This window comes from Aspergillus glaucus (genome assembly GCF_001890805.1).
Source record: "Aspergillus glaucus CBS 516.65 unplaced genomic scaffold ASPGLscaffold_8, whole genome shotgun sequence".
Classification (NCBI taxonomy): domain Eukaryota; kingdom Fungi; phylum Ascomycota; class Eurotiomycetes; order Eurotiales; family Aspergillaceae; genus Aspergillus; species Aspergillus glaucus.
Genome location: NW_019170460.1, coordinates 645,046 through 672,456, shown reverse-complemented (window position 1 = coordinate 672,456; position 27,411 = coordinate 645,046). Strand labels below are relative to the sequence as shown.

General features: G+C 48.6%; 11 protein-coding genes across 11 annotated transcripts; 5 read left to right on the top strand and 6 right to left on the bottom strand.

The window, feature by feature from the left end:
* Positions 1-438: 438 nt before the first annotated feature.
* Positions 439-2,658, top strand: ASPGLDRAFT_73850 (ferric reductase family protein; the record flags this gene model as incomplete). Its single annotated transcript, XM_022549703.1, has 2 exons — positions 439-602; positions 650-2,658. 2 exons carry the CDS (start codon positions 439-441, stop codon positions 2,574-2,576), a joined length of 2,091 nt encoding a protein of 696 aa, XP_022401873.1. The 3' UTR covers positions 2,577-2,658.
* Positions 2,659-3,341: 683 nt separating this feature from the next.
* On the top strand, positions 3,342-4,473 carry ASPGLDRAFT_147994 (uncharacterized protein). Its single transcript, XM_022541951.1, has 3 exons — positions 3,342-3,394; positions 3,492-3,848; positions 3,902-4,473. The coding sequence occupies exons 1-3, from the start codon at positions 3,383-3,385 to the stop codon at positions 3,995-3,997; spliced, it is 465 nt and encodes a 154-aa protein (XP_022401872.1). The 5' UTR covers positions 3,342-3,382; the 3' UTR covers positions 3,998-4,473.
* ASPGLDRAFT_124754 (uncharacterized protein) lies at positions 4,286-6,394 on the bottom strand (the record flags this gene model as incomplete). The annotated part of the gene is made up of 3 exons (XM_022540507.1): positions 4,286-4,373; positions 4,427-5,741; positions 5,806-6,394. The coding sequence occupies 3 exons, from the start codon at positions 6,392-6,394 to the stop codon at positions 4,286-4,288; spliced, it is 1,992 nt and encodes a 663-aa protein (XP_022401871.1).
* A 1,037-nt stretch (positions 6,395-7,431) lies between these two features.
* On the bottom strand, positions 7,432-8,250 carry ASPGLDRAFT_147988 (cupin domain-containing protein; the record flags this gene model as incomplete). Its single annotated transcript, XM_022541950.1, has 3 exons — positions 7,432-7,774; positions 7,828-8,059; positions 8,153-8,250. The coding sequence occupies 3 exons, from the start codon at positions 8,248-8,250 to the stop codon at positions 7,745-7,747; spliced, it is 360 nt and encodes a 119-aa protein (XP_022401870.1). The 3' UTR covers positions 7,432-7,744.
* Positions 8,251-9,545: 1,295 nt separating this feature from the next.
* On the top strand, positions 9,546-10,206 carry ASPGLDRAFT_46152 (uncharacterized protein). The gene is made up of 2 exons (XM_022546389.1): positions 9,546-10,048; positions 10,110-10,206. The coding sequence occupies exon 1, from the start codon at positions 9,792-9,794 to the stop codon at positions 10,008-10,010; it is 219 nt and encodes a 72-aa protein (XP_022401869.1). The 5' UTR covers positions 9,546-9,791; the 3' UTR covers positions 10,011-10,048; positions 10,110-10,206.
* On the bottom strand, positions 10,099-12,543 carry ASPGLDRAFT_124585 (Zn(II)2Cys6 transcription factor; the record flags this gene model as incomplete). Its single annotated transcript, XM_022540491.1, has 3 exons — positions 10,099-11,906; positions 11,986-12,165; positions 12,309-12,543. The coding sequence occupies 3 exons, from the start codon at positions 12,541-12,543 to the stop codon at positions 10,099-10,101; spliced, it is 2,223 nt and encodes a 740-aa protein (XP_022401868.1).
* Positions 12,544-13,888: 1,345 nt separating this feature from the next.
* Positions 13,889-16,089, top strand: ASPGLDRAFT_46146 (methylisocitrate lyase ICL2). The gene is made up of 6 exons (XM_022546388.1): positions 13,889-14,346; positions 14,409-14,697; positions 14,755-15,167; positions 15,219-15,642; positions 15,699-15,952; positions 16,011-16,089. The coding sequence occupies exons 1-6, from the start codon at positions 13,926-13,928 to the stop codon at positions 16,016-16,018; spliced, it is 1,809 nt and encodes a 602-aa protein (XP_022401867.1). The 5' UTR covers positions 13,889-13,925; the 3' UTR covers positions 16,019-16,089.
* An 801-nt stretch (positions 16,090-16,890) lies between these two features.
* On the bottom strand, positions 16,891-18,634 carry ASPGLDRAFT_1515514 (DUF3237 domain-containing protein; the record flags this gene model as incomplete). Its single annotated transcript, XM_022542262.1, has 4 exons — positions 16,891-17,128; positions 17,181-17,475; positions 17,541-18,431; positions 18,566-18,634. The coding sequence occupies 4 exons, from the start codon at positions 18,632-18,634 to the stop codon at positions 17,100-17,102; spliced, it is 1,284 nt and encodes a 427-aa protein (XP_022401866.1). The 3' UTR covers positions 16,891-17,099.
* Positions 18,635-21,871: 3,237 nt separating this feature from the next.
* On the bottom strand, positions 21,872-23,376 carry ASPGLDRAFT_124088 (glycoside hydrolase family 76 protein; the record flags this gene model as incomplete). Its single annotated transcript, XM_022540458.1, has 3 exons — positions 21,872-22,438; positions 22,497-23,200; positions 23,250-23,376. 3 exons carry the CDS (start codon positions 23,374-23,376, stop codon positions 21,872-21,874), a joined length of 1,398 nt encoding a protein of 465 aa, XP_022401865.1.
* A 1,288-nt stretch (positions 23,377-24,664) lies between these two features.
* On the top strand, positions 24,665-25,567 carry ASPGLDRAFT_1424322 (SNAP receptor SNC2). The gene is made up of 5 exons (XM_022541768.1): positions 24,665-24,746; positions 24,802-24,828; positions 24,890-25,028; positions 25,112-25,343; positions 25,401-25,567. Exons 3-5 carry the CDS (start codon positions 24,912-24,914, stop codon positions 25,418-25,420), a joined length of 369 nt encoding a protein of 122 aa, XP_022401864.1. The 5' UTR covers positions 24,665-24,746; positions 24,802-24,828; positions 24,890-24,911; the 3' UTR covers positions 25,421-25,567.
* Positions 25,568-26,932: 1,365 nt separating this feature from the next.
* On the bottom strand, positions 26,933-27,302 carry ASPGLDRAFT_57343 (zinc finger MYND domain-containing protein; the record flags this gene model as incomplete). Its single annotated transcript, XM_022548246.1, has 1 exon — positions 26,933-27,302. A coding segment is annotated over one exon (369 nt), but the record flags the coding sequence as incomplete, so codon positions are not given.
* Between the last annotated feature and the right edge of the window lie 109 nt (positions 27,303-27,411).

Genomic DNA, 27,411 nt, shown 5'->3' with positions numbered 1-27,411 from the left:
ATGTCGCTGCTTCCCATATCCATGTCCATTTTGGGTAGAGGGATCAATGTAGAGAAAGTGAGATATTGGGAGTAATCGAGATGGACTGAAGAGGGAGAGGGAGATGAGAAGGAACAAAAAAGCTATAACGACGGCGGTTTTAGGGCCATTATGAACCCGGAAATACTGGCAGAGACGCTAGAGCACATTTCTGGAGTCTGGGCGGGGCGGATGAGCAGATTCCTGTCTGCGCGCCAATCACTGCTCTCCCGAGACCCGCTGGAGGTCCGCCCTCAGACCCGCCAAGACCCACACTAAACCCTGCGCGGATTGTGAGAACAATACGGAGTACGTTATGTACCGTATTCATAATTAGTCACTGCATCATTTCATGACTTCTTTTCCTCCCCCTCCATCCTCTCTCTGTTACGACGAGAAAGACATACACACAGCATGTCCATGTCCATGTCAATGGGAGGCATGTCCGGCATGGGCCATATGTCTATGGGTGCCGGCGTGCCAAGCCCTTTCTATCTCCAGAGAATGTACTGGGCAGTGGTAGGAAGTGCTATAGGAGCTGCTGCCGTTGTCAATTTCTTTAATTGGTTTCTGGCTCGCCAGAGGTAGGAGCTGGCATTCTCCGGAAAAGTATACTGGCTAATAACTACAGAATGCGAGATTCGACCTATACTCCCGCTAGACCCAAATCCCTGTTATTCGTATTTTGCGCCACTGTCACAGCATTGGTGCGCGAAGCAAGCTATGCGACTCTACCTCCGTTATCTCTCAAAGGCCGGACCTTTCACTTTGCTCCTTTGGGACCGGTTGCCATCATCCTTACCAACATAGTCACGCTTATGGTGCTTTGCTTTTACAAGTTGGACACAACAGACCAGTGGAAATGGGAAGACGTGGGCTACCGCACGGGATTCATCACGATTGCGCAATTGCCATTGATCTTTCTGCTAGCAGGAAGACAAAATATCATTGGATATTTGGCTGGCATGGGCTACGAACGACTCAATTGGTTTCATCGATGGGTCTCTCGGATTCTATGGCTGACGGCCACGATTCATATGGGCTTTTGGTTCCGTGATTGGGGCCAATACGACTACATTACATACAAGCTGAAGAACGATGCTCTGGCGAAGCGTGGATTTGCGGCATGGGTCATTTTGAGTTTCATCGTCATTTCATCCGCCGCCCCCGTGCGGAATATAAGCTACGAGATCTTCGTTTTGCAGCATCTGGTCACCTTTGTGGGTTTCATAGTTGCAGTATGGCTTCATGCTCCGAGTGAGGTTAAAGCCTGGGTGTGGATCCCTATTGGACTGCTGATCTTCGATCGCGTTGCACGATATACATGGGCTACCTACGCTAATCTGTCGATCTTCCACCGTTCCGTCAACTCCAAACACCCACTCTGGGCAAATCGCGCCTCATTCACACCGTTGCCAGGGAATGTGACTCGTATCACGATTGAGAACCCTGGTATTAGCTGGAGGCCGGGTCAGCATGTATTCCTCACCTGCCACTCCGTTGTGCCGCTGCAGTGCCATCCATTCACTATTGTCTCCTTACCCGAGGACAACAAGATGGAATTCTTCGTCCGCGCAGGAAAGGGCGGCACGAGTAGATTTTTTCGCTACGCATCCAAACACCATAAAACCCTTGGCTCTGGCGAGATATCGCCACAAAAAGGGGAGCGCACCGTATTCATTGACGGCCCATACGGAATGCACAGGCCACTCCGCCAATTCGACTCCGTCGTTTTACTAGCAGGAGGCACGGGTACGACATTCATAATTCCCTGTCTCAGGGATATTGTGGCGGCATGGAAAGGAGAGTCGCAGCAACCGGATTCCAAAACACGACAGGCCGCGACCAAACGGATCCGATTCGTGTGGGTGATCAAATCACGCGCTCACCTGAGCTGGTTTGACTCGCAGTTGCAGACAGCGCTTGCAGCCGTCGACGAGTGCCGACGCAGTCAGCCGGACCTCATAAGAGAAATAGAAATGAGCATTTACATCACATGTGATGAAGCGCTGGAGCCAACCACCAACACAATGGACCGGACCATATGCTCGCAAGCTCAACCCGCCACCCTCTTTATTGCTGAAACGCATGATGAAAAGGGGGGAATAACCCAAAAAGAGGACAACGTCACGGTCCAACCGCTCTCCTCCAGCTCATCCTTCTCCAACCAACCAGCAACAGGCTGTCTTCCAAACGGCGGTTGCTGCTGTACAGCCCGCGTCGAAGACGAAGACGAAATCACCGAACAACACCGTTGCACCTGTTCCGGACACGCAGCTGTCCGTACCAGTCCTGTCATTAAAAAGAAGACTGACGAGAAAGCCATATCACCAGCACAAAACACCATCCCCATCCTCTCCGGCCGCCCACAACCACGGACCATCATCCGGAAGGTATTGGAGAAAGCCGAAGGCGAAAGTGCCGTAGTTGTTTGTGGGCCACGGGGGCTATCAGATGATGTTCGTCGGAGCGTGGTGTCTCTTAGTGATGAACGGGCTGTGCATAAGGGGACAGGTGCTCAGGGGATTTATCTGCATGTTGAGAGTTTCGGATGGTAAAAGTTGAGTTCTGCATATACCTGGCGTTGTGTGTATTTGGATATTGTACGTATAATATTCATGAGAATGAAATGAAACAGTGTTTATGATGAATTCGAATCCGATAAAAAGGTTACTACTTTATCCATCCGACCTAGTAAACGCATTGAGAAGAGGATGGTAGTGATGAGAAAGGGTACCCCGATTGGATGTTCCTAACTAACTCATCCTGCAATCAAGGATACTCATCATTCCGTTAACGATCTTCCCTCTCCCTGCGTATGAACATTGCTGACTAGTGAGATCCTTCTGTCCGCTGAATACACGCCCTTGGCCATTTCAATCACGATACCGTATATCTGCTAATTACATCCCTCTGAGCTGCCGTATGCCCGAGATTTTGATGTTACTGATTTAACCCAATCATCCATTTTGGCAATGATAGTATTGTATGAGGCTTTCTGATCCCAAGAGAATAGACAAACTTGGACATAGGGCAGTGACGGCTTGCGCCTCAGGCAGTAATGCCAGTCATGTGACCGTGCATGCAACGCTGAGGAACCAGTTCGATGCATAAAGAAGCAGCTCCTTTGCTTTGAATTTAGCCATTGCTTAGACATCTAGTGCCAGTCTGGAAGCTTCTAATAATCTAAAGCTGCTTGTTGGTTGATACTAGCTGCACGACCGATATTACCCGAGGCGATGATGTAATAGGTCAACTCACCTCCAACCTCACCTCTGCCTGACTTTTACCTCGACCATCCATCAACAACACCACGACACTACCAGACCAATTCTAAATCAATTTCTCTATACAAACAGTCAAGATGTTCCGCTTTGTACGTCTCCCTTCACCCCTCCCCCACCCCTATTATTAACCCAATCCCCCCAATACCACCAACCCCTCCACCCCCAAAAACAAACTAACAACCCCAGCTCCAGCCCAAATCCCTCCCCCCGATAACCCTCTTCCACAACCCCACCCTAACCTCCTCCGCCCATGCCCTCACAATCCTCAAACAAGCCTCCACCATTGCCTCCGAAACAGCCACCGAAGACCAAGCCTCCGACTACTCCAACCACGCCAAGAACCAGCAGACCGAGTTCCAGCTGGAAGTCACCGAGGGCTCGCCCACGAACGACCAGCTCAGGAGTATTCTGGATTATGTTGCGGATAATGGGGTGGGGAAGAAGAAGACGTATGTGCCGGGGGAGATTGTAAAGGGGGCGAGGGATGCAGAGGATGCGTTGGCGAGGTTTAAGGAAGATAAGGAGAGGTTTGTTAGGCCGATTGTAGGTTTTCCCTTTTCTTTTACGGTGTTAGGGATGTGTGCTAATGATGGTAGACTGTTGACTGGAACGGTGGACGTGCCGTCATCGGTGAAGACGAGTCTGAGATTCTCAGTATGTTACGCCAGGTTGGCCAGTCGGACGTCGACTAAATGCCTTCATGATCGATCCATCGTGTTTCATAAATACCCTGTTGGATAGCTCGATTTACTGGATCTATCATACCAGTCTATGTATCATACACAATATCAATGCACTCAACTCCTGACCATGACCTCCTGACACTGAACGCGTAAGGTGAAACATGCATCGAATTAGAATGTACTCGCTCAAAAAGAGAAATGAAATGAAAACATGAAGATGAAATAACCTTGTCATGGTCAAACGAGATCCCGCTCGGTGCCAGAAGAAAGACCGAAAGAAAAGAAAAGAGGTAATGCCTAAAACATTGTTCCAAACGACCCATCCGTTGGAATTGGTTTTCGAGATGAACTTCGTCCTGCGCCTTCAATGGCCGGTTTTCGATGACTGCACGTTTAATTAGTATAACAGCAAAAAACATATAGAAGCAAAGAGCGTACCGGAATGTAAACCCAACAAACAACCCCTTGCTCATCTTATCCTCCCGCTCTGCCATATCCTCCAATGCTCGTTGCTTGTCATGAACCTCCTTGTACTTGGCCATGTCGGATTCATTGGAGAAATCGTCAAAGTATCCAGCATCCGTCTCCGAATCCAGCTCGGGCACAAACGGCGGGCGTTGGTCGCGAAGACGTGTAAAGTCGACCTCGTGAAAGTAGTCATGTGCATGAATCTCGTGAATATTCTTGAATCGATAGTCCTTGGACGCCACCAGCTTGGTGATAAAATCCCATGTTCGTCGCGAAAGGAAGTAATTCGGGTCCTCGTACACCGGCTTCCGTAGCACTTTTTGCCATCGTTTGAGGTTTTGCCAGGTCTCCTCCACTGTTGCGCCGGCGAAGGGCGGATACCCTGCTAATGCCTCAAACAGCATGCATCCCAAACTCCAGTAGTCCACTGTGAAATCATACTGGTCTCCTTTCAGAACTTCCGGTGCCATATAGTCAGGCGACCCGACAATCGACTTGGCGTAGTTAACCTGACGCTCACGCAACGAGCGATATCCTTGACGTCGTTCTGCCGCGGTTCTCTGCTCCATCGGTCGGCCGAAAGGAACCGGCGTGTTACCCACTTCTTCCAGTTTCACGCGCATCGATTCAATTTTTCCCGGATTCAGCATACCGGCTGCTAATCCAAAGTCCGTCAATTTCACATGGCCCGTAGAGTCAATGAGGAAGTTCTCTGGTTTGAGGTCACGATGGATGTATCCCAATGCGTGCAGCGCATCGATACAGCTGAACATTTCGGCCACGTAGAATCGAGCATGACGATTATGCAAGACACCGGCGTTGTTCAGTAATGTTCGAAAATCTCCTCCTGGTACGTATTCCATGGCAAGGTAGATCTGGTCCTCATCTTGGAAAGCATAAAGCAGCCTCACCAACCAGTCACTTTTTGCCGCTGTCAGAATATCACGCTCCGTAAGGATATGCCGGATTTCGTCTAGCTTGAAGAGTAACTTCTTGCTCATCACTTTGAGCGCGCACACCTCCCGCGTGTCCTTCTTTTGTGCCAAATAGACCTGGCCATAACCACCCTGGCCGACCTGCGTCAGGAGTTGGAAGTCATGCTGGCGGAGACGTGTGCGACGCTTGCGCAGATGAGCGCGCTCGCGACCGAGATATTTGCGGAGTGCGGGTTCGTATTCTTCGATCGGGGTATCGGGAGGGTCGGGGTATGCGGTCCGGAATTGGGACTGGCGGTTCCCACGGTTATGGACGTAGCTAAGGAGGTCAAAATAATGGTCGAGGAAGTCTGGTGCGGTGGGTCAATTGTCAGTCCATATGATCTCGGGAAGGGATGCATAAACCAAACATACAAAGTTGAGTCACATTGACTAATCGCTTCACGCGCGGGTTCTGCAGCTTCTCTAATTCCTCCGGAGTCAATCCACGCATCTGAACCTGACGTCTTCCGATGGGATCGTCTCGTGGTTGCTGGTAAGGCTCATGGCGGGAGAGGGCGGCGGCGGCAGGATTACGACCAAAGCTCTTCTGCGGCAACCGAGACGGTGCAGCATTCTCTTTGTCTTGGGATCTGCGGGTAGGACTGCTCGAGGGTTGATGGATAACACTTTCACTGAAATCCTCCATGGAGCCCTTGGCCTTGGGCGGGGAGAACATGGGATGATTGTAATGGTTGTAGGTAGCCTTGGGAGACGACTTGGTGGGGGACGGCGGCGCAAGCTTCATAGCCTTTTCAAAGACATTGGGTAAATCAAGCGATCCCGGGGGCATCCTATTTTTGCTGGGACTGCCCTGAGGTGTCTGCGCCGGACTAGTGAAGCCATTTCCTGAAGGTGTGGAGGGACGGTCGTAAGGTTCGTGGCGGGTGTGTAGCAATGGAGGAGGCTCTGGAAACCGCAGGCCATGACGCTCTGCGGTTTCGCGAGCGATATCGACGGGCATGATTGAGGTTGTGAATTTTCCTTTGTGTTCTTTCCTGTCACTCTTGTAACTTCGAGGTTTCTTCACGTGATAAACCGAGATGGCCCCTTGATAAGGGCGCGCAATAATCGCAACCGATCTCGATGCGGATCGCTAATGGGTATGTATAATAGATAGAATTGAGACGAATCGCAAGAAAAAGAATTTCAAATACGACAGAAGGTGAAAAAGAAAAAAGGCAACTAAAAAAAAAAAAAAAAAAAAAAAGTCGCAGGATGAAGGGATACGGAGGAATGAGAGAGGGAGGGGCGAGGAGTGGGAGAGAGAGAGAGAGGGAGGAGGCGGCGAAATGGCAGCTGTGGTTGGTCAATCACACCACCAGCCAATATTAGACTGAAGCCAAACACACGCAATTTGGGTGCAAAGGGGGGAGAAGAATGTCTTTGTGGGAGACACAAATAGGAAGGAAAATGAAGAAAATGAAAATTTGAAAGTGAGATAGGATGAAGATTATGACGAATACACAGAGTTACTGAGGCAGCGAAAAAAGCGTGGCGAGGAAAGAGAGAAAGTGTGGCTGCTGAATCGGGCGCAGCTGAGTCGTGCCTTCCTAATCTGGTAACGAGGCTTGACCCAACATAGAGCCGCAGTCCGATTGTGTCAGTTGCCAGGGCAACTTTCTATTGTCGCACTGAATAGAGAATGCTTTGAAAATGACTATTAAAGTACAATGGCAAACAAGTTTTGCAATCTCCTGTTTTCCCCTTCAAACAAACCTCAAAAAGCTAATCGACCCGGATTCAGGAACCAGTGCACGCGATTGGATCCTCGGGGGGACCACGATCGAGCTGGACAGCAATAAAAATGGAGCACAACTGCAAGTCATCGACCACTAGTTTTGTTTAGACACGGGATTAGCAGTCGTAGACGGGTCAGAGGGGTGGAGGGGAGCCAGATGTCGCACGATTACGGAGTAGTCCGATACGACGAGGCTAGATGCATTAGACCTTGTCTAGTATATTAAACTTCAGGCTTGTTTTTGCATTTTGTGCATTATTATGTGTGTCAGCTTCGTTTTATATTGAAGTCCGCGATCTCCCGCAAAGCCCGGTTCAGATCCGTGTTCCTTGGATGAAAAAAATCAAATTACCTGTTCGGGTATGGCCTGCTCGTGATCCATGGTCCCGCGTTTTGCTATGACGTATTATTTGTTTACGTAGATCTACACATACAAATTCATACTCAGGGACCATGGTTGCGAACCTATGGATCTGATCCATACGAACACCGAGTTCGGATATCATTGCGGCATTAACATCAATCACCTGTACGTATTACAGAGTACTCCGTATCCCCAGAGCCCGGAAAAATTTACGCACCCTCCTTAGCACGTTGTCCGGTCTACCTCATGTCAGCCATCGCAATCCCAAACAAAAAAGGAAAAAGAAACCCACATAAAACGCCAACCCTCCGCCCTCAGTCACAAAAGTTATCTTCGATCCCTTGGGAAAATAAAACACGTCGCCCGCCCGAGCCTGCACCGACTGCCCTGTCGCGTCGGAGATCGTAACCTCGCCTTCCAGGATGATCTTCATCTCGTCGTAGGTGTATTCGTAGACCAGTGGGGTGCCTCTTTCTAGGCGGAAGAAGCCGCATGAAATGGGTTTTTCGGGGGCATTTTGTTCGCTGGCCGAGGCATATGGTGGTTACTTGTTAGTACTTTTGTATACAGTACGGAGTAGTCCGTGTCCGTTGCCTGGGAGTGAGGGACTGACTGACCTCGATGCTAAATCGCCAAGAAAAGCATTCTCATTGGCAATGAGGGGCGGCTCAAAAGTCGACTGTGCCTTGGCGTGGTAAACAAATGGAGTAGCCATTGCGTCAACTATACAAATTCAAATAAAGCAACTTAAAGCAAAGCTACCGCTCCACAAACACCTGCACTAGTAGCAGCCAGCACAAACCATTTATACACCCCTCACTACTTGTACAACGAACCAACGAATCCGTACATTCGCATCCAATGTCCACACAAAGTAACCGAATCCATGTCTACAGTTATCAGATATCCGAACCGTGAGGAGAACATGACTGATACTGTGAGGAGAAACCGACACCAGTGAGCCATCCAATCAGTGTCCCAAATCTAGATATCTGGGGTTTCTTTTCCGAGTCTGGTTAGTCGGTCCTTATCAGTGCTCTGTATCGTACGGAGTACAAGGCATAGCTGAGGGTGTTACTTCAATGCCTCTTGCTATGGTCTAAATTAGCAGTATTATAGCGATAATAAAGAGTGTTATTCTGGTAAATAGTGCAAGAATCTATGCTAATTTGGTATTTACCCCGGATGTGGTAGTAATATATCGATATACATGTATCAGTTCCGTAGGTACGTACGTATGTAAGTAACCTGCGGTATTACATACAATACCCAAACCACACCATACGGAGTACAGAAGTACACCGGCTCTTGTATACCCAACTTGTATACTTCTTAACTAAACGTGATCCAAGCTATCTTATTTCTATTCCTAATAAAGTATCTCTCTATAAAACAACACATTCAGACAAAATATCCATATCAACAATCCCACCACCTCACCGCATCATCTAACCACTCTACTCAAGTACAACCAGTGAATGCAATCACATCATCAATCCTGCTGGATTCCTACCGGAACAACCCCAGTGATTCTTCCGATTCGATCAGACCTCGATATATAATGCCTTCCCCTCCTTCTCCTCTTTCTCCTCTTCACTCTTAACACACAGACCATCGCCCCAACTCAACTCAACTCAACATCGCTCACATCGCTCGACAAACCCAAGCAACTTTCTCTCTATCTCCACTTAAGGCATCGCCCCAACGTTCCCTTCTCCATCAAAACTAAACTGACCGACTACAGATCGAGGGTTTGCAAAAACGGTACATCCCTGCATGACTTGGATAGTCCACTTCGTTTGATGAAAAAATCATAATATTATTACAAAAATCGATTTTGAGAGACTTGAAAGACTTGTGCCACTCGACGAATTCGACATCTGTAGCAAAGTCAATACACCATAGTATTGAAAGCAGATATCGTACCACTTTGAGTTCTTTTCGGAATCGACAAAGACTTCCGTGGAATTGCGCCATTGCGACAACCTTTGCTTTTTATTATATCCCATGCGCCAATCCGAGTTTCTTTCTCCCACCAAAGCGCCATAATTTACTGAGGGAGACTTACGACTAGGACATTCTTCGATATCGTTCAAAAACAAGTCCAAGCAGCAATCCATTGTTAATATTTCACTCGAACCGAACGCCACGCTGATCGACTATTACAATCGAATCGTAATATAAGCAGACCAGAAAGCAGCACTTGCATACACAAAGTATCCAGAAAGCAACAGATAAGCATATCCTTTTTGCACCATGACCACAGTCTCGATCACCAGGGAACTCGAGCCATACTTGGCTTCTCTCCGGTCATACCTGGAGGACCACCCGAGCAATCTACCGGATAACGAGCCCGCAACGCGCTCAGAACGCCAGCCTGCTATCAAAAAAGACCCGGAGGAGCCATCGAGATCGAAAAGCAGTGCTACCAGGAATCCCTCCGCAAAGCGTCTTCCATTACGCCCTCGATATTAACTGAGCCTGTTCCAAATTCAACCTCTATCCCAGGAACACTATGTAAAGAATCAAGAGTTAGCACTTTCACACTCAAATGAAGAAAAAGTTATTGCTTACCTTCCCAGCCCCATTTTTCCATCACATTGACCCAATGCAATCGTCCCCGGACAGTCTTTTCATGCTCGATATTTTCCAACCCTGACACAGCAGAGCTCCGTCTTGAAGTTTGGCGAGAAGTGACAGAGGGAATCGCTCGCTCCTCCCGACCCCATCCTTTCCCCCAATTCTCCGAAGAATCATACATGGTATTGCTGCAGCTGCGTTTGTGCTTCCGCTCCTGCTCAACCTTGTATGCATCTCGACGGGTCCAGACCTCTCGCACAACCTCGAGGCATCGATCGATACCACCTAGCATCAATCGAGATTGGATGGCCATCCAACGATTCAGAACCCAGTCACGATCCTCTTCTTGCTCTGCTTCGCAGCCAGCGGCAATGAGCGGGAACATCTGAATTATAGTCGCCCGCGAACTTGGTGGCACAGTGGCAAGCAATATCAATACCCGCTTGGCCAGCTCCGATGTCGGTTCTGAAGGCATTTCTGGGACGGCTTGATGCAGATACAACAGGGTGGCCCAGCGATAAGCATGAGCTGTTTGGATGCTATGTTGCACCTCCGACGTGGGGTCTTCAGGCGGTTCGAACCATCTCGGGGGCTCCCACTGCTCAACAAGTCTTTTCAGCTCAATGGCTTGGGAGACCAGCGAGATGGAGTTGGAATCACTTTTTCGGACCCGTTGGACTAACCCCGCCACCTGGTTGATGAGCGGAAATAGCGTGGCAGCACATCCCATCAGAGGATCGATTTCATGTACAACATCGCTCGAAAGTTGAAAGATGGATAGGTCCATTTCTGGGCCCTCGCAGTCATCTCGCGACGTTAAACGAGCAATCACATCCATATACAGCCAGGTATTGTACAGAAACCGAACGCGCTCCAAATCAGCCCCATGCACTTTACCCTGAACGGCCAGATCCAGGACCTGCGACACCAATGCCTTGGCTCCTCGGAGATGTTGGATGCAAGAGCGAGTATGCTGGTCCCATGTATCCGCAAATGCTAGCGCTAGACTTGTAGCCAATGCCGCATCAGTCCTCATGCTTTCGATATTTTGCACCATATACGCGATGCTTTTGCGCATATGATCCACTCCATGGACCCTGAGGGCTGGGTTTTCTTTGCTGGAATGGAATGCAGCCATTGAGAAGATAGCGTGGCGCAGGGCCGGGGTGTCTTTGGCCAACGGCCAGATCAATGTACGCCAGGGATTCTCATGCATCCCATCCTTGATCGACAATATACCGCACGTGTTTCTATTGAAGCGTAACACCAACATCTCAGGACTTGCAGCTCCTAAATCTGGTTCGCTAGGGATGCTGGATTCCATGAGTGCTTCGGTCCTTGACGGAGAAAGCCCGGGATCTTGAAAGAACAACCACTGGCCGGAGCTTGGATCGGACTGGCGCACGATTTCCTCAATTTCATCATCATCCCCTGCTAGCAGGGCGGAGAAGCTGAAGCTATCTGACTTGGATGGACTAGGAGTCCACATTGCGCCAAAGGAGTTGCCAGAATCTGCGGACGATGGGAACAAATCCGACAACCATGGAGCTGACCCGGGAATTTCAAGCTCTCCAAGTGAGGACTCGGGAGTCTTCTCACTCAACGCATCCAGATTTGACTGGCTATCTTCCTCTACCCTAGGTGGGGTGTTTCGCTGCGGCAATCGACGCCCTTCTCTTGATTTAAGAGGAGACCCTTGACTTGTTGCAGCCCTTGCAAACGATATCGGACGTGAAATATTCCCTCTTGATCTTTTGTTCGGCGTGGTCGGGAGCGGAGGCGGCAAAGTGACTATCAAAACAAATAGCGCGGTTAATTGTTAGGACGATACATTATAGGAGGGGGGTATAGGGAGGGGGGGGGGTTAGACATATGACTTTACCATTCCTCGTCTTTGCAGAAGTCCTGTTCGCCGCATTGGTCTCTTCGAAGGGTCGCCACTTGAAATCCTTCTTGTATCCTCCGCATTGTACCTTGCGCCGTTCACATTGAAGACAGCTTGGTTTGGACTCGTCGCACTTTAGCCGTTTGGCCTTGCAGGTAATGCAGCCTGGATGGCAAGTAGGAGCAGAAGGTCAGCATCTTGTACATGGTACGCTGCTATTCCAGTTTTATGCTCTCATCCGTTCATGTATTCATATCCATGCGCCATTATATCATAACCGATCAATGAGAATGTCTAATGTACTGTACCATTACGACTTTTCGACTGTTTAGGCTTGCTGGTCGCATGCCCACCTGCCGTACCCGTCCTTGCTGCGGAGAGGGATGATCTGGCTGGAGGAGCCGACGAGGAGATAGAAGAGGCAGGGAAAGATGAAGAAGAGCCAACACCACCATCAGTGGTAGCAGCAGGAGGAGCAGAAGGAGGGGAAGATGAGGGAATATCCAGAATAGCCGAAGGGGATGGAATCTTGATGCTTTCCATGCCCAGTGCTTGGAGAGTTGGAGATCGCATAGAAATTGGAGGGGGACACTGAATGAACACGAAAGGATAAGATGAGGAAGAGTTATTGATAGATAGAAAGAGAAACCACCGCACAATATCTCTATAAGAACTCCATGGAGACGAAAGAGATAGGCGAGTCGAGATAGAAGGGACAGATAGATAATGGAGGAGTTCCTCGATCAATCATGTACTCATGCATCCGCGTGAGGAGAAAGCAGAGAAAGAACAGTTGATAAGCCGCGGGGGAGAAGAACAAGGTTCCACAACAGGAAACGAGAGCCAGCGGAAATAATCAGGATGATAGCGTACTTTTTGGATGCTGTATTGCCTGTAATATTATTCGTCCTGGTGTATTAATAGACGATAACGTGCTGGACGTGAAGCTATACAACTCGGTGGTCACGGGACCAAACACATGGTCTCCCCACACTTTCCGGCGGTACATTACATTGGCATCTCTCTCCACAGAACTCCAAGTAAGCAGTAAGTAAGGTTTCTGATGAGTTATTCGGTCTTCTGACATGTTGCATACAGGTATTTTACTATATTTACCCTCCGAGACAACCTCACCACAAGTGGACGACGATAAGACAGCGCTATTCTCCAAACGAGTTTTCGATCACCGAGATTCCATGGCATTGACATTGCTGCGAACCGCAAATTGAGCGATTTGTTTGATTCACGCTCTGATGGTTCCAGACGGCTCTATACAAATGATGACGGACCAGGTGGTGGGTATTGGTAACTGCATTGTCTTGCATAGTTCAGTGCCGCGATCACTGGACCACATATCTGTTCGGCTCCTTGGGACCTCTACTGATGATTCCAATTGACTGGTAGAGGGTTCAAAGAGTTTCGCAACATTGCGACGCCTTCCCTGTAGAGATATCCAACGGGATAATACGCTCTAGTGTCCCATAGATAAGGACAAACGCAACACACGACAAGGAATACCGGTGGTCCGAGTGAGATGAACGAACTGAGAGAAGGATATACCGAATTGAAGCCTAGACCCAGTGGAATTGCTATTTCTCAATTCTCCTAGACCGGATGCGGGATGTACTGCTTATGCTTTGCAGGCATGCCATAGTGTTCTAGACCAAACTAACCGCTACTGCATGGCAACTCAAAGTTACACAATAAATAATAAACTGATATAATGACCGGGATTGTCATTCTATGCTCTTGTCATGCTGTCAGACTACAAGTACACTCCGCAGAGTACATATGCGGATAGCGGAGCGAACCCCAGACCGAGGCCCGAATGGCGGGGGAAAGGGACGTCTTCCCCAAAACAACCTCCGCCACCATCTTTCTTCCTCCTCTCTCCAATTACACCTTCTGTATACTAGACAACAAAAATGTTTCGATCAGTTCCTCGTCGACTCCCGCGACGCCTTCCAACGTTCTCTCCCTCGACTGCTGGCAGTCCATCCCGCCTCGCTCTGCGATCGTTCACTTGCGGTTATCCACGGATGTCGTCTCCGCTCCCCTCAGTCGAGCCCCCCGTATCCACCGTCTTACCGGGCGATTCATACCAGCTGCTTTCGAGCGCTGACAAGGCCGGTGCCGCTGAAGACGCTTTCTACGATCAGCAGATTAAAGATGTCGAGGCGTGGTGGAAATCCCCGCGGTATGAGGGGATCAAGCGACCATACTCGGCCGCGGACGTGGTTAGCAAGCGCGGAACGTTGCAACAGACATATCCTAGTTCGTTGATGGCGCGGAAGCTGTTTAATTTGCTGAATGAGCGGGCTACTCAGGGACTACCGGTTCATACGAGTGAGTTTGTTTGGGTTGAATAATTGGGGATATGGATGGAATTCTAACGGTTTGAATTCTAGTGGGTGCCATTGACCCTGTGCAGATGACACAGCAAGCCCCGAACCAGGAGGTCTTGTATATATCGGGCTGGGCATGCTCTTCTCTCTTGACGACGACCAACGAGGTCTCCCCCGACTTTGGCGATTACCCCTACAACACAGTGCCGAACCAGGTCCAGCGGTTGTTCAAAGCTCAGCAAATGCATGACCGAAAGCAATTTGACTCCAGGCGAAAATTGAACCCGGAGCAGCGCAAGTCCACCGCATATGTTGACTACCTGCGACCCATTGTCGCAGACGGTGATACTGGGTAAGCTGCTCCAGTTACTATGACAGATGAGATGCAGTGGCTAACTAATTACCATAGACACGGTGGATTGACTGCAGTCATGAAGCTGGCGAAGCTCTTTGCCGAGAATGGCGCTGCTGGTGTCCACTTCGAGGACCAGCTTCACGGTGGAAAGAAATGCGGTCACTTGGCAGGCAAGGTCCTTGTGCCAATGGCTGAGCACATTAACCGACTCGTTGCTACCCGCTTCCAGTGGGACATGATGGGAGTTGAGAACCTTGTGATTGCTCGAACAGACTCTGAGAGCGGCAAGTTGATCAGCAGTGCGATTGACGTGCGCGACCACGAGTTTATCCTTGGTGTTACGGAGGATGTTGAGCCTCTGGCGGAGACTCTCCAGGCTATGGAACGGGAGGGAGCTGCTCCTTCGGAGATTGATGCTTTTGAACTGGACTGGGTCAAGAAGCACAAGCTGGTCACTTTTGACGAGGGTAACATACGACCACCAGACTGGAATCACAACTCAAGCTAACATCTTCTAGCTGTCGACGCCCACCTCGAATCCGAAGGCGCCTCCCAATCAACCCGGGAGGCATACAAGACCAAGGTCGCCCAGAACCCCAACCTCTCCCTCTCCCGCCGTCGAGCCCTGGCAAACGACTACGCAAAGGCCCCCGTCGTCTGGTCCTGCGACAGCCCCCGCACCCGCGAAGGATTCTACCACTACCGCGCCGGCTTCCCTGCCGCCACCAAGCGCGCACGCGAGTTCGCACCCTACGCCGACCTCCTATGGGTGGAAACTGGTGACCCGGACGTCGCCAAGGCGGGACAACTGGCCGGAGAAGTGCGCAGCGAGTTCCCGGGCAAGAAACTCGTCTACAACCTGAGTCCGTCGTTCAACTGGATGGGCCAGGGATTCAACGAGGCTTCTCTGAAGTCGTTTATCTGGGATCTTGCTAAGCATGGGTAAGTCAACCAACCCCCAAAAAATATTCCAAAAATACACCAACTAACGAGAGCAGATTCGTCCTCCAACTTATCTCCCTCGCCGGCCTACACACCAACGCCACCGTCACAACCGAACTCTCCCGCGCCTTCAAGGACGAGGGCATGCTCGCCTACGTGCGCCAGATCCAGTCTCGCGAAAAGGAACTCGGGGTCGACGTCCTGACGCACCAGAAGTGGAGTGGAGCGCCGTACATGGATGGTATTCTGGGTGCTATCCAGAGCGGTAGCAGCAGCAGTAAGAGTATGGGTGAGGGGAATACTGAGAAGGGTGAGTCTTCTTCCAGCTTTAGAGGATGTATTGGATTACGCTAACTTGATTGTTGCAGGTTTTTAAACAGGGAAAATGGGTAGCGAGATAAGATTGATAGAATTAGATCTTGTCGGTTTAACCAATGTAACACGAACGAACATGACGATAGTCAAATACAGTACTCCTGTAGTATAGAAAGAAAACGACTTACAAAATCCATACCCCTAGTAAAACAAAACATATTACTCTTAACTCAACTGAGTTAAGCATAAATAACCATGTAACCAACACCACTGAAAATACCACTACATGATTACCAGTATTTACTGTACCTGATTCGAGTGGTAATGGAAATTAACGGTAGTATTACATACAGGTACATACGAGTACTTGTACTTGTACGGAGTACATGTACATACAGACGCATCTATGAAACTCTAGTGTTTACTCTAAGCGACAATACATCGCTGTATATCTTTTTCTCGAAATAAGTTCGAGGTCGGTATTAATGGTAAGGTCGATGTTTGGAGATAACCGATTTCTTCTCTCATCGCAAGTAGCACAATCGATTGCAATTATGGCGTTAAATCGCTTGAATATAAACAACGCCAGTATTATCATTATCGCGTTAGGAGTTGCAATCACAACACAAAATTCAATATCAACGCAGATAGCAGATCAATCAATACTTCCACTAAACAAGATAAAGATATAGGATATCTCCGTGGCTACACTCGAAAAAAGAGACAAGGCGGAAAGGGGAAATAACAACCAGGGAATATAAGCGAATCAATATGAACACAAAGAGTAGAGGCTTAAACGGCTAGATCTTCACTTGACAATAGAAAAGAGAAAAGAGAAAGAGTCTTAGGAGGCGAAATAGCAGTAGTGTATCATAAAGGTAAGCACTCCACGGGAAGAACGAACTTGGTTTATACTGGGGACATTGCACAGTCTGGACTCATAACCCAGGCAAAAGAACGGGACAAGGGCAAATGGGCAGGGTTGCTGTAGAACAAAAGAAAAAAATCAACTTAAGGCGTACCACATATACCTAAGAAATCTCGAGGGATGGAATAATAAAGAACAACCCAATTTTCCCATAAACGACGAATATCACTCGCTTAAAAACCGGACAAAAACATGCTGCAATGACGTAGCGAAACTAGTTGACGCGGAAACAATCCAAAATAACTGCGCGTTGTTAGCATGCCAAATTGTGCATTAGATAGTGGCAGATACTGACCTTCATGACCTCTGCGGCAACCGCTGCCGATCCACATCAGGGTGTTCAAGAAAGCGTAACGGTCGTCTCCGGTCTCCATAGAGAGGTTCACGCGATACTTATAGGTGTTAGGGTTAACAGCGTCCGCCATATTTGGGTCATTAACCTTATCAAGTACATCCTTAGAGCCCGTTAACCACCCATTTGTCTTCACAATGATATACGCCGGCGGATCGTCCGCAGTTTGAAGCATGTAGGTCGCTCGGAGACTCGTCACGGAATCTTTGGTGATGATTTGGGAATCTTGCCCTCCAGGCTGATAAATTTGTTAGAAGTACACTGCAACGGGTATAGAATGAATGAAATAAAATGGAGACAAACCAGGATAATACCCTTCCCCCATCGACCAGCCCACTGACCACCAAGGAAAGAAACCCAATCCCTTTGGCCCCACAAGCTCTGTCCCACCGAAACCCGAGGGTTCATCTTGATGCTCATCCGGAAGTCCAATTCGAGAGACGGAGCGGGAATCTGTAGCGACCGAGCGACGTCACCCTCGGGGAAGGTATGGAGTAGGTTGTTGGCCGGGATCGAATCTTTCATAACGCTGAGGTAGGTGGGACATTCAAGCAAGTGCTGACGTTGCCTGCTGGTGTTCTTCGCGCGAACCTGCTGACAGTAGATGCATTGGACGGACAGACACTGTGATTCCCCGGTCAAATTACTGAACTCCCAACCATAACCATAGCCTCTTCTTACCTTGTCTTCCTCCTTGGCACGGAACTCGACAAAGGCGGCATGAACATCATCCAACGGCGGCGCCGGAAGACTCGAAGCAGACGTTTTCGGCTTGGGCTTGGGAGTCGGACGTGAACCTTGCTGGGGGGTGCCGGAGGACGAACCGGGGCCAGCGGTAGGCGGGCCACCAGGCGTGGACAGGGTACCACGGCCGGCAGTCATGTTCATCGGGGTCTGCATCGGCGTGGCATGGGGATTGACACCGTTCGACATCATGGCACCGTTAGCGGTGGGCATCGCAGCCCCGGGGCCAGGGCCAGCACCTGCGGCGGCGGCGGCGGCAGGTCCATTTGGCGTTGGGGGATAACCATTTGCAGCGCTGATACCGTTGGCGGCGGATTGGGCAGACTGGGACTGCGGCTGAGGCGCACTGGGATGACCACGGAGACCGGGACACTCGAGCAGATGCTGTTTCTGACGCGAGGTGTTCTTTGCGCGAATCTGTTGACAGTAGATACACTGGACGGAAAGGCACTGTACCAGGGTAACAGAAAAACAGGATGGTATGTCAGTAACAAGTAAGATAGTTATATTGGTGGTGTACTCGGTATAGGCACAAGTGGTGGGCTCGTTGAAATATTACGGGGGAAATACAGCAGGACACGCACCTTATCGTCTTCCTTGGCGCGGAACTCGACAAACGCCGCGTGAACCTCCTGGTCGACCGTCCGACCCATGTTCGCGGTAACAGAGTCGAAAAAGTCGATACTGGACGGACCAGGGGATGCAGTGGGGAGTAGAGACGAGATGATGGCGGTTTCGCAATGAAAAACGGAAAAATACGACAAGGGGACGATGTGGTGAGAGGGACGATGGGCGTTTCAACGCTTTTCTCGTTTTTTTCTGGGGAGGGAGAAAAAAAGGGAAGAAGCGGGCGGGAAAGAAAAACGGAAGAAAACCAGAACAAAACGAGACGAGACGAGACAGTGGCGGTTAAGTTACGCGAGCAGGACCGGGTCTTACCGCCCGCGTAATTTTGATCCTGCCTACACCATTTCTCTTCTTTTACTCTATTTCTTGTTTTCTTTTCTATTTAATTCAATGCATTCAATTATATTACATTCATTCAATTGTTTTTTAAATATAATGGTTAACCATTGATGTTGTTATGGACGCGTTCTGCGGCCTCAGGCGCCAACTTACCGCGCGGCAGATGCGCTGTACTCGTCGAATATACACAAGAATAGCATAGACATCAATTATTGAATTGAAGATCGTATGCTGGACGATGCACCTAACCGTTCAGGTCATCATATATCAAGTGTGAATAGCAGTGTGGTCGAGGTCCCCTTATCATTACCATGTATCGCGTCTTCCATCTACATCAATAACACAGCTACCTAAGTACAGTGCAGTACAAGTAATTGCATATACATTATCGGAGTCCACACTATTTGAGCATATACTTAGCCAGTGCAAATTCATTTTGCCAAATTCGACATTTGCTGTCCCCAAAGACAAACAACGCGTGCACATGGCTTGCTTATTCGACCTCACTTGCAGCACTGCCCCCGCCAATCTCGTGTCGCCGTGTGTCTGCTCTGTCTATTTGCCTTGTCTGCCTTGTCCAGCAGTACGAACTACCATAAAACCGAAAGAAATGGTGATATAGGTTGTGTTCTCAAGTAGTGTGTATTTAGTCAGATCTAGATATATATCTAACGTCGACTGCTGATGCGTATTACTGTACTGGGTACGGAGTACCGCGTATGGTACTCCGTATACGAATACGAGTACAAGTGGTTTTACTGTAACTATGTACCAAGGTACTAGTTAACTACGGCTTTTGGTGCCTGAAATCAACGGTATTGTTGACTAACGTAATCCACAAGCGAGTGGCCACCACAAGCGAGTGGCCACCTTCCGCCCCATCTATAGTATTCAAATGCATTTATTCCAACCAAAACGCCATTAAATTAAGAAAACTACCTAATTAAGTCTAACTGGGCATGCATTTCTCTTATGTCCTTCATTTCCACAGGCCCCGCACTTTGGTAAAGCTCTCATACGCGGCTGTAAAGGTGGTGAAGGCCTTCTCAGCCGGGGGGGTGCTGGTGCTTCAATTGCTGCTTCTGGCTGCACAAATAGCTCGTGAGCCTCTGGAGCTGAGAGACCACCTTCATGAGGTATTTGCCTTTTAGATCGAGTACGCTTTTGCTTCTGCTTCTCATTTGCAGCGCGTAATTCACCTATTTCTTTCTCAAGAAAAGCAGTTGATTGCATTGTGATTTGACAAGCTTTAAGAACCTGATTTATCGCGGAATTAAGTGGACTCGGTGGGCTCTTTGAACGCTGCCTTAATAAAGCTTTGATTGAGGATGATTGCTTTTGTAATTGGACGAAATTCGACAGCGTTTTAGGCTCCCAATCACTTCCCTGGCTTCCGGGGGGTGTTGGCGTACGAAGCCGAATATCAAGCTTTGAAATCACTCGATCAGGGTTGTATGGCACTAAACCAGCTGCTGCAAAGCTATTCTTGATAGTCTCAGGTTTGAATACTTTGATTCGTGCGTGTGGGTAGGTGTCAAGAAAGTCTAATTTGTCGATATGATTTATATTGAGCCGCATTTTCAATTCAACCATCTGGCCATATGATCGCTTTAACACTGCAAAACAACCGATATCAAGTGGCTGTAAAAGATGTGATGAATGTGCTGGCATACAAATTGGGATGATAGCATTTTGACTGCAGATTTCATTGAATTTTGGTGTTAAATGACTTCCATGGCCATCAAGGATTAAAAGTCGATATTTCCCCTTTGTACGAGCAATTGTTGATGGAATAAAGAGCTTTTCAAGTCACTGAATCCCAATTTCATCAGATGTCCATCCATTTGGGCTGACTTCGATGCGCCAATCATCCGGGAGGTTATCAAACCAAGACTCAATAAAGACCTTGCCTTTGAGAATAATACATGGAGGCAAGGCCCATCCTGATGCACTTATTGTCTCAATTGTGGTAGCCCATTCACGATTTCCAGGTTGTAAAAGTGAATGCTGACCATAGTATTCAGCCCTGGTAACAACCTTTGCAGTTGCTGTTAGACCCATTGCAAAGCCAGTCTCATCAAAGTTGTAGATATCATCAGGGTCAATGCCATATTGAAGTATCATACATTGCACACAATTAAAGCACTCATGGATGATTTTCAGGTCTTCACATTTTGCACGCTCATAATTATAGCACCTTGAGAATCAGGTTGAAAGCTCTGGGTGCCTTTTCACATAGTTTAAGACCCAATTCTCACCAACTGTTTGAACCGGGGTAGTTCCACACGACTTAAGTAGAAGATTGGCCATTTCTCATACAGTATTGGGCCGGGGGGCTGCTCCATGAGAATCCATTGAGAGTATCCATTTTAGAAGCGATTCCTCTTCTATTTGTGTCAATTTATGATTATTGGAGCGAGATTTGTGCTGATTTGTACATCCAGCAAGCCGGCACTGGAGAGTTGTATGAGGCACATTGAATTGGTTTGCTGCTTCTTGAATTGAGGTAATTTCTTGCTTCTTAATAGCCTGGATAGCTAATAAGATCCTACCCTCTTGCTCTATTGAATTTTTAGAGCTTCGGGAGCGAATTGGTGGCATGGTGGGTGGTTGAAGAAGGAAGGGTGCACGAAATTGACGCGAAACGCGGTAGGGTGGCCACTCGCTTGTGGATTACGTTAGTTAACTATGGGATCCACGTGATCGACGTTGGGATGATCTGTTGCTGTTTTTGTATTCGCTTGCAGAACAACGTTACTTGTTTGTATGCATTTAGCATATTCTGGAAATTGAGTTCTATATTGGGCTTCTATGATGTGAGTAGAAAGATCGGATATCTTTTCAATAGCAAATCGCTCTGACAACGCACAAAGCTATATACATATAACCAAAACTAGTAGATGATGAAGAAAAATGCAAAACCGTTATGTAGCCATGAAATAAACGCCAGCAAATGTCATAAGAATAACCAAGATTGTGAGAATCCAAGCTCCCGCCCGGTCAGCGGTGGTGATCGGATCATCAAGGACGCCAATGTATGCATCGTCGTCTTTTTCCGTGCCCGCATCAGGATCACCCTTACTGATGCCGCCGTGGTCTGCAGTAACACGCTTCTTCGCGGAGTCGACCAGATTCGTTTGGAAAACTTCCATCGCGGCCATTTGCTCCCCAACTCCCGTGCTCCCATCGTAGTCGGCGCCTTTGGTCCATCGCAATCCACAGGCATTCTTCGGACCACTGCACTGTAAAGCGGCTGCTTGAGCAGAGGCACGCAGCTTGGGCATGAGCATATCATGAGTGAACGGGGCTATTTGGACTGTGGCGGCGATCCAACGGGAGAGGTAGGCTTTGAAAGAGCGCTGGTCGACGTTGCAAGTGCCCTGAGTCTCGCAGGCAACCTCGCTCATGACGTTTTTACCGTCAGGGAAGAAATAATCTAGGCCCTTGACGATTCCCTCCACACGGGATTTCCAAGCGTCAGATTGACCTGTCTGTATCGTGTCAGTAACCAACTGCATTCAAACGGAAATAGAGAAAGGGGTGACTTACGAAATGGTACATATTGGCCGCACCAAGCAACATGACACCTGTATTGTAGGACCATTGAATATGGTTGACCTCACTGCAGTTATTCCTGTCGTCTGTACCGTCGAAGAAATGGAAGTCCCGACTAGCAAGACCAACACCAAACATCCAGTCCCAAGCGTCTTCAGCCCACGCCGCATATGATTCATTACCGGTATACACCGCAAGACGGGCGGCCAGGTTGAAGAAACATCCATTGGATACGGTATTCCTGTAGTTGAAACCGCCGTTGAAGGAATATATCTGCCATTTTAACCCACCACCACATTCCTGTTCATCCCACCGCGGAACCTGGGTATTAAAGACGGCCTGAGCTAGCGCTAACCATTGAGGTTGGTCTTCTGGTGGGTTCGGGTATCGTACTTCGGCGGCAGACATGGCGGACAGACCCCAGAAGGCCTGGTCATCGTTTCCTAGCGTACGAGACTGATTCGTGGGCATGAAGTTGTTACCAGAGCCGGTCTGGTGCAGCAGGGCTTGGGTAGTGATATCGTTCCATTGCGAATCTCCCGTGTAGTACCAGTATTCCACCAACGCTCCGAACATGGCACCCGCTTCCCACCAATAGTAGGGATCGGGAAGGTTACCGGGGACATCACCTGGCCTGTAACCAGTGTAATATTGTAACATTCCAGTCGCTGCGGTTTGGGCGGCATTTTTGATTGAATCTGCGATAGTCAGCAGCGTTAGAAGAAGAGGAAGGCCATGTTCACGTACCTTGATTGTCTATATCCAAGCTAATAGACGCCTGCGCCAGCTGGGATCCCAAAAGTGTCCCAAGCAATATGAAATTGCTCCGGGAGAGAGAAAGACGGGGTAAAGATAATAACCTTGACCACTTCATAGTGATAAACGAATGTTTAGAGTTGATGATGTGTAGAAATAGAAATGAGCGACAGTATGAAAATGAATAAGAACGAAGGCAGAAACGAGAGGAGGCCGATGAGCGAATAATTATGATGAAGAAGATGCCTGGAGAACAAGGACAAAGAAGAAAAAAGACCCAGGCAGCCTTGAAGACCCTCAGGCCTCAAAAAAAAAGCAATCAAGGTGGTGACAGAACGAGTGGATGTGGCACAACGCCTGAAATGAAGAACGTAACGCGAACACATGATGGAAGAGGGCCAGAGGTACCCTTTTATTCCACAGCGAAATGAAATGTATTTCTATTATTTTGACGTTTCCTTTTGAATCCTTGGCCGGTGGTAACAGTATCGGCCAAATACATTCTGGAATCCAGTGGATGCTCGGCAAAGCGCGAGGCCAAGGCCTTGGCTGAAGCTGTTTATAGGAAAGAGAACGGAAGCACCGGAGAACTGGATTGGAAATATCATTTTTGGAGAGGTCATTTTTCTGTTTTCGATGAGCATGTACTAGTATACGAAGGATGCGGGGTATAAACTGCCGTATTGGATAAGAGAGATGGCGACGATCAACAAGGAATTGTCCCTCCATGACAGCGGAGAATGGACCATAGGGAGAGAGAGAGAGAGAGCGCTTAGCACGAACCGCAGGATATGGGTGGGTGTTCCCCGGGTCTTGTCCTGCATATTTACCAGTGTCATGTATATAGACCTAATTTTGTCAACCATGATGCATAGATCTCTATCGATCATCAATCAATCAACGGAATCAGCGTTGAATCTCCGCCTGAAAATCACACTGACAAGATCCACGCTTGTTGATCGCTGGCACGTGAAACTGTGGCGGTGGCTTTTTCTGCACTGCCTCGTTCTTTCCAATTTTGGAATCGTCTTCCGTCTCTTGAGCAACCGCCAACAATCAATGCGATTAAATGCGATTAGGATACTGCTTGCTTAAGGGACTATGTTCTTGTAGTCTAGACTATTGTATACTATGGACAACCGGTTATTAGTCCCCTATACTCCGTACAGTAGAGTCGACGACCCCTATTGCTCCCTGCGACTTCTCTGTAACCGCCTAGCAGTAAAATGGAACATTCGGTTTCATAGCCACGCTCTGATTGGTCGAACCAGCTAATAGCGCTGCCTGTGCACTGCTATTCTTGGCCGCGCCCAAGATCACGTGCATCCCGTCGGAACCGAGACCATCCCCAGAAAGAAGGCGGCGGCGATTTCACCACGACAACCTATTCACCCGTCATCTTATCCTCCTTCCTACCCACTTGTACCTACCTTTGCAGTTTCCTTTTTCTCGTGAACCCGTGGACCGGTGATCATCGAGCTCTTTTTCGCATTCATCTTACGATCCGCATTTGATACACCTGTTTTCTCCCTGCTTTTCTCTCCCCGATCGCCCAAACGAGACCATAACAGCCCGACCTCAAAGAAAAATCTACACCACGTCATACCTGTTCGACTTTAAACGTTCAAAAGCGATTTCTCACGTCTTACGAAAATGTCCGAGCCACCTTACGACCCCTACATCCCTTCTGGCTCGAATGGCGCTGCCGGTGCCGGTGCCGCGGGCACCACGCAGCATGGTGGTGACCCGAAGACGCAGCAGGTCTCTAGGGTGAGTACTGCGGTCCTGTGATGAGGATCGGATTCTCGCTGGCGTTGATAGATCATGGCGCTAATCTTATATTCCTGCGATAGGAAATCGATGATACGATCCGTGCGATGCGTTCGAACATTGTCGGTGTTTCGGAACGTGGCGAGCGTCTAGACTCTCTTCAGGACAAGACGGACAATTTGGCGGTATCAGCGCAGGGTTTCCGCAGAGGTGCCAACCGCGTGCGCAAACAGATGTGGTGGAAGGACATGAAGATGCGTGTATGCTTGGTCATCTGCGTCATCGTTCTGCTCGTCGTGATTATCGTCCCTTCTGGTATGACTAGACTTCCCTCCTCAATTTGCTCGGGTAATTTGCTGACGTGAGCTATAGTTGTCGCAACTCGTCATTAAGTGCCGTGTTTTGCCTTTTAACGGAGTGGATGTCCTCTACGATAAGCTCTCGGTGATCCGAAGCCGTGGAGCCTTTTTCCTTTGTTCTTCACTTTTCTTTTGTCAGCCTCCAATACCTCGTCCTGCTCGTCTTTTATCTACTACCCACGCGCCTTCCGACAAGCGTCAACGGTCTGCTGTTCTGTCTTATTATTCTCACGACCTCAATCCTCGATACGCCTTCGACACTACGTACAAGCTGATTCTGCTTCTCGCATAATCCATGTCACGATCCGTCGACGGGTGAAGATGTAAATGATACTCCGCTGCTGCTGCTGCTTTCTCGTGTTTCAGTACGGTTTTCTGTGTCTTGCGTGTGCTTTTGTATTCTTCGATCTTGTTCCTACAGCCTCTTTTAATGAAGCATGTCTATCTTTTCCCTGGATGGGGACTCGCTATTATTCAAACCGTGCTTTATTGGTCTAGACGGGATAACTGCGGACAAATTCGCGTAGACACGCCCCAGTCATCGCATAGACCCGACAGTGAGTGGAGAGACCGGCGTCTCAAGTGGACAATCTCGCATTGTTATTATTATCAGATCTTCCTCAATTCCTCTTTCTGCATGGCAGCTACGTAATAATAATGGATAACAAATGGCAGTTGATTTTTGTTGAATATTGGACCCGTTAAAATAGAGGGTCCGGTCACAGCAAATGAGAGCCTCGACAGCCATCTGATATGTATAAAGAAAATGCAGAGTGGGGATAGCGGCTTTTGACCGCTTCTGGAAGACATCGAGATCGTATCAGATGTGAATGGGCACAGCTTTCGCAATGGAGTATGCTCCTCGTCCAGCTGATGAGAGACTTCTTTCCTCATTCTCACACAGAAGAGTTTTATCCATCACATCTCCAAGTGGTTACATCCTAGGATCGAGCCACATCCGTGGAGACTGCACATTGCGCACAAAAACGGTAACTATTTGATATATCTTACTGGGGGCTTCGCTGTATGCTCTAGTTTCCATCTCGTACGTCTCTGATTTGGGATATAAAGAAGTTCTCAAGCTGGAAACAGTCTCACCAAACCAGTATATAGCCACATAGGCTATTACATTGGTCATCTCCAGGTGCAACGACCTACCGGTCTCCTATCATTTCATCCTCACAACCCTAGATTTAAGTGATCAACTACCACATTTCACATGAAGCAACACAATCCACTTACCTCTGGCCATGGAATACCATCCTCAAGCCGCACTTCCGACTCCTCAATCATCCTTCCCTTCTGAAAGAAAACAAGACCTTCAGGACATATTTCATCAGGGCCGAACTGGTAGCGCCAATGTATAGCCGCAGCAATGTTCTCCTTCTGGATAGTTGACTCGTAAAATGGTGCTACCCGTTCAAGCTCGTGGATGCGTTCTGCGCGAGTCAGGGGCCATTTTGGGGTGGAGTTCCAGGGGAAGGGATTGAAGGAATTGTTATCTTGCTGCTGGCACGTCCGCCGTAGATTCTGTCCAGGTCGTACTCTCCCTCAAATACGTATTGATCTTCCATGCGCATGCATACACGTCGATAAGGAGTTGATAGACGTCTTTCACGGGACGGTCGTGCAGCCAGGTCCTGCTTTCAAGGCGATGGAAGGGTTTGTCAACGGCCGTGGAGAGATTCTTGGGAAAGGCCGCAGTGTTTGCAATGTTCGTAGAGGGTTTGCTCGTGTTGGCGCTCTGAGCAAACGTCTCACTTGCACTCTTAGCACATGTCTTTTTGTAGTTTTTCCAGTCTGCTTTCTGGCAGTTGCGAGAGCAGTACCACTGGGTTTTGCATTTGGCGCAGCGTTTCAAGGGAGTGGCATCCGTGCCCTGCTTTTTGTAGACGACGCAGGACGCGTCTGCCATGATGGATGGTGGTAGCTGTATACCTCTGAGGGATATTCTGATGAAGATGTGATGGGGCGAGAGAGAAGAAGAAGAAGAAGAAGAAGAAGAAGAAGAAAAAAAAAAAAAA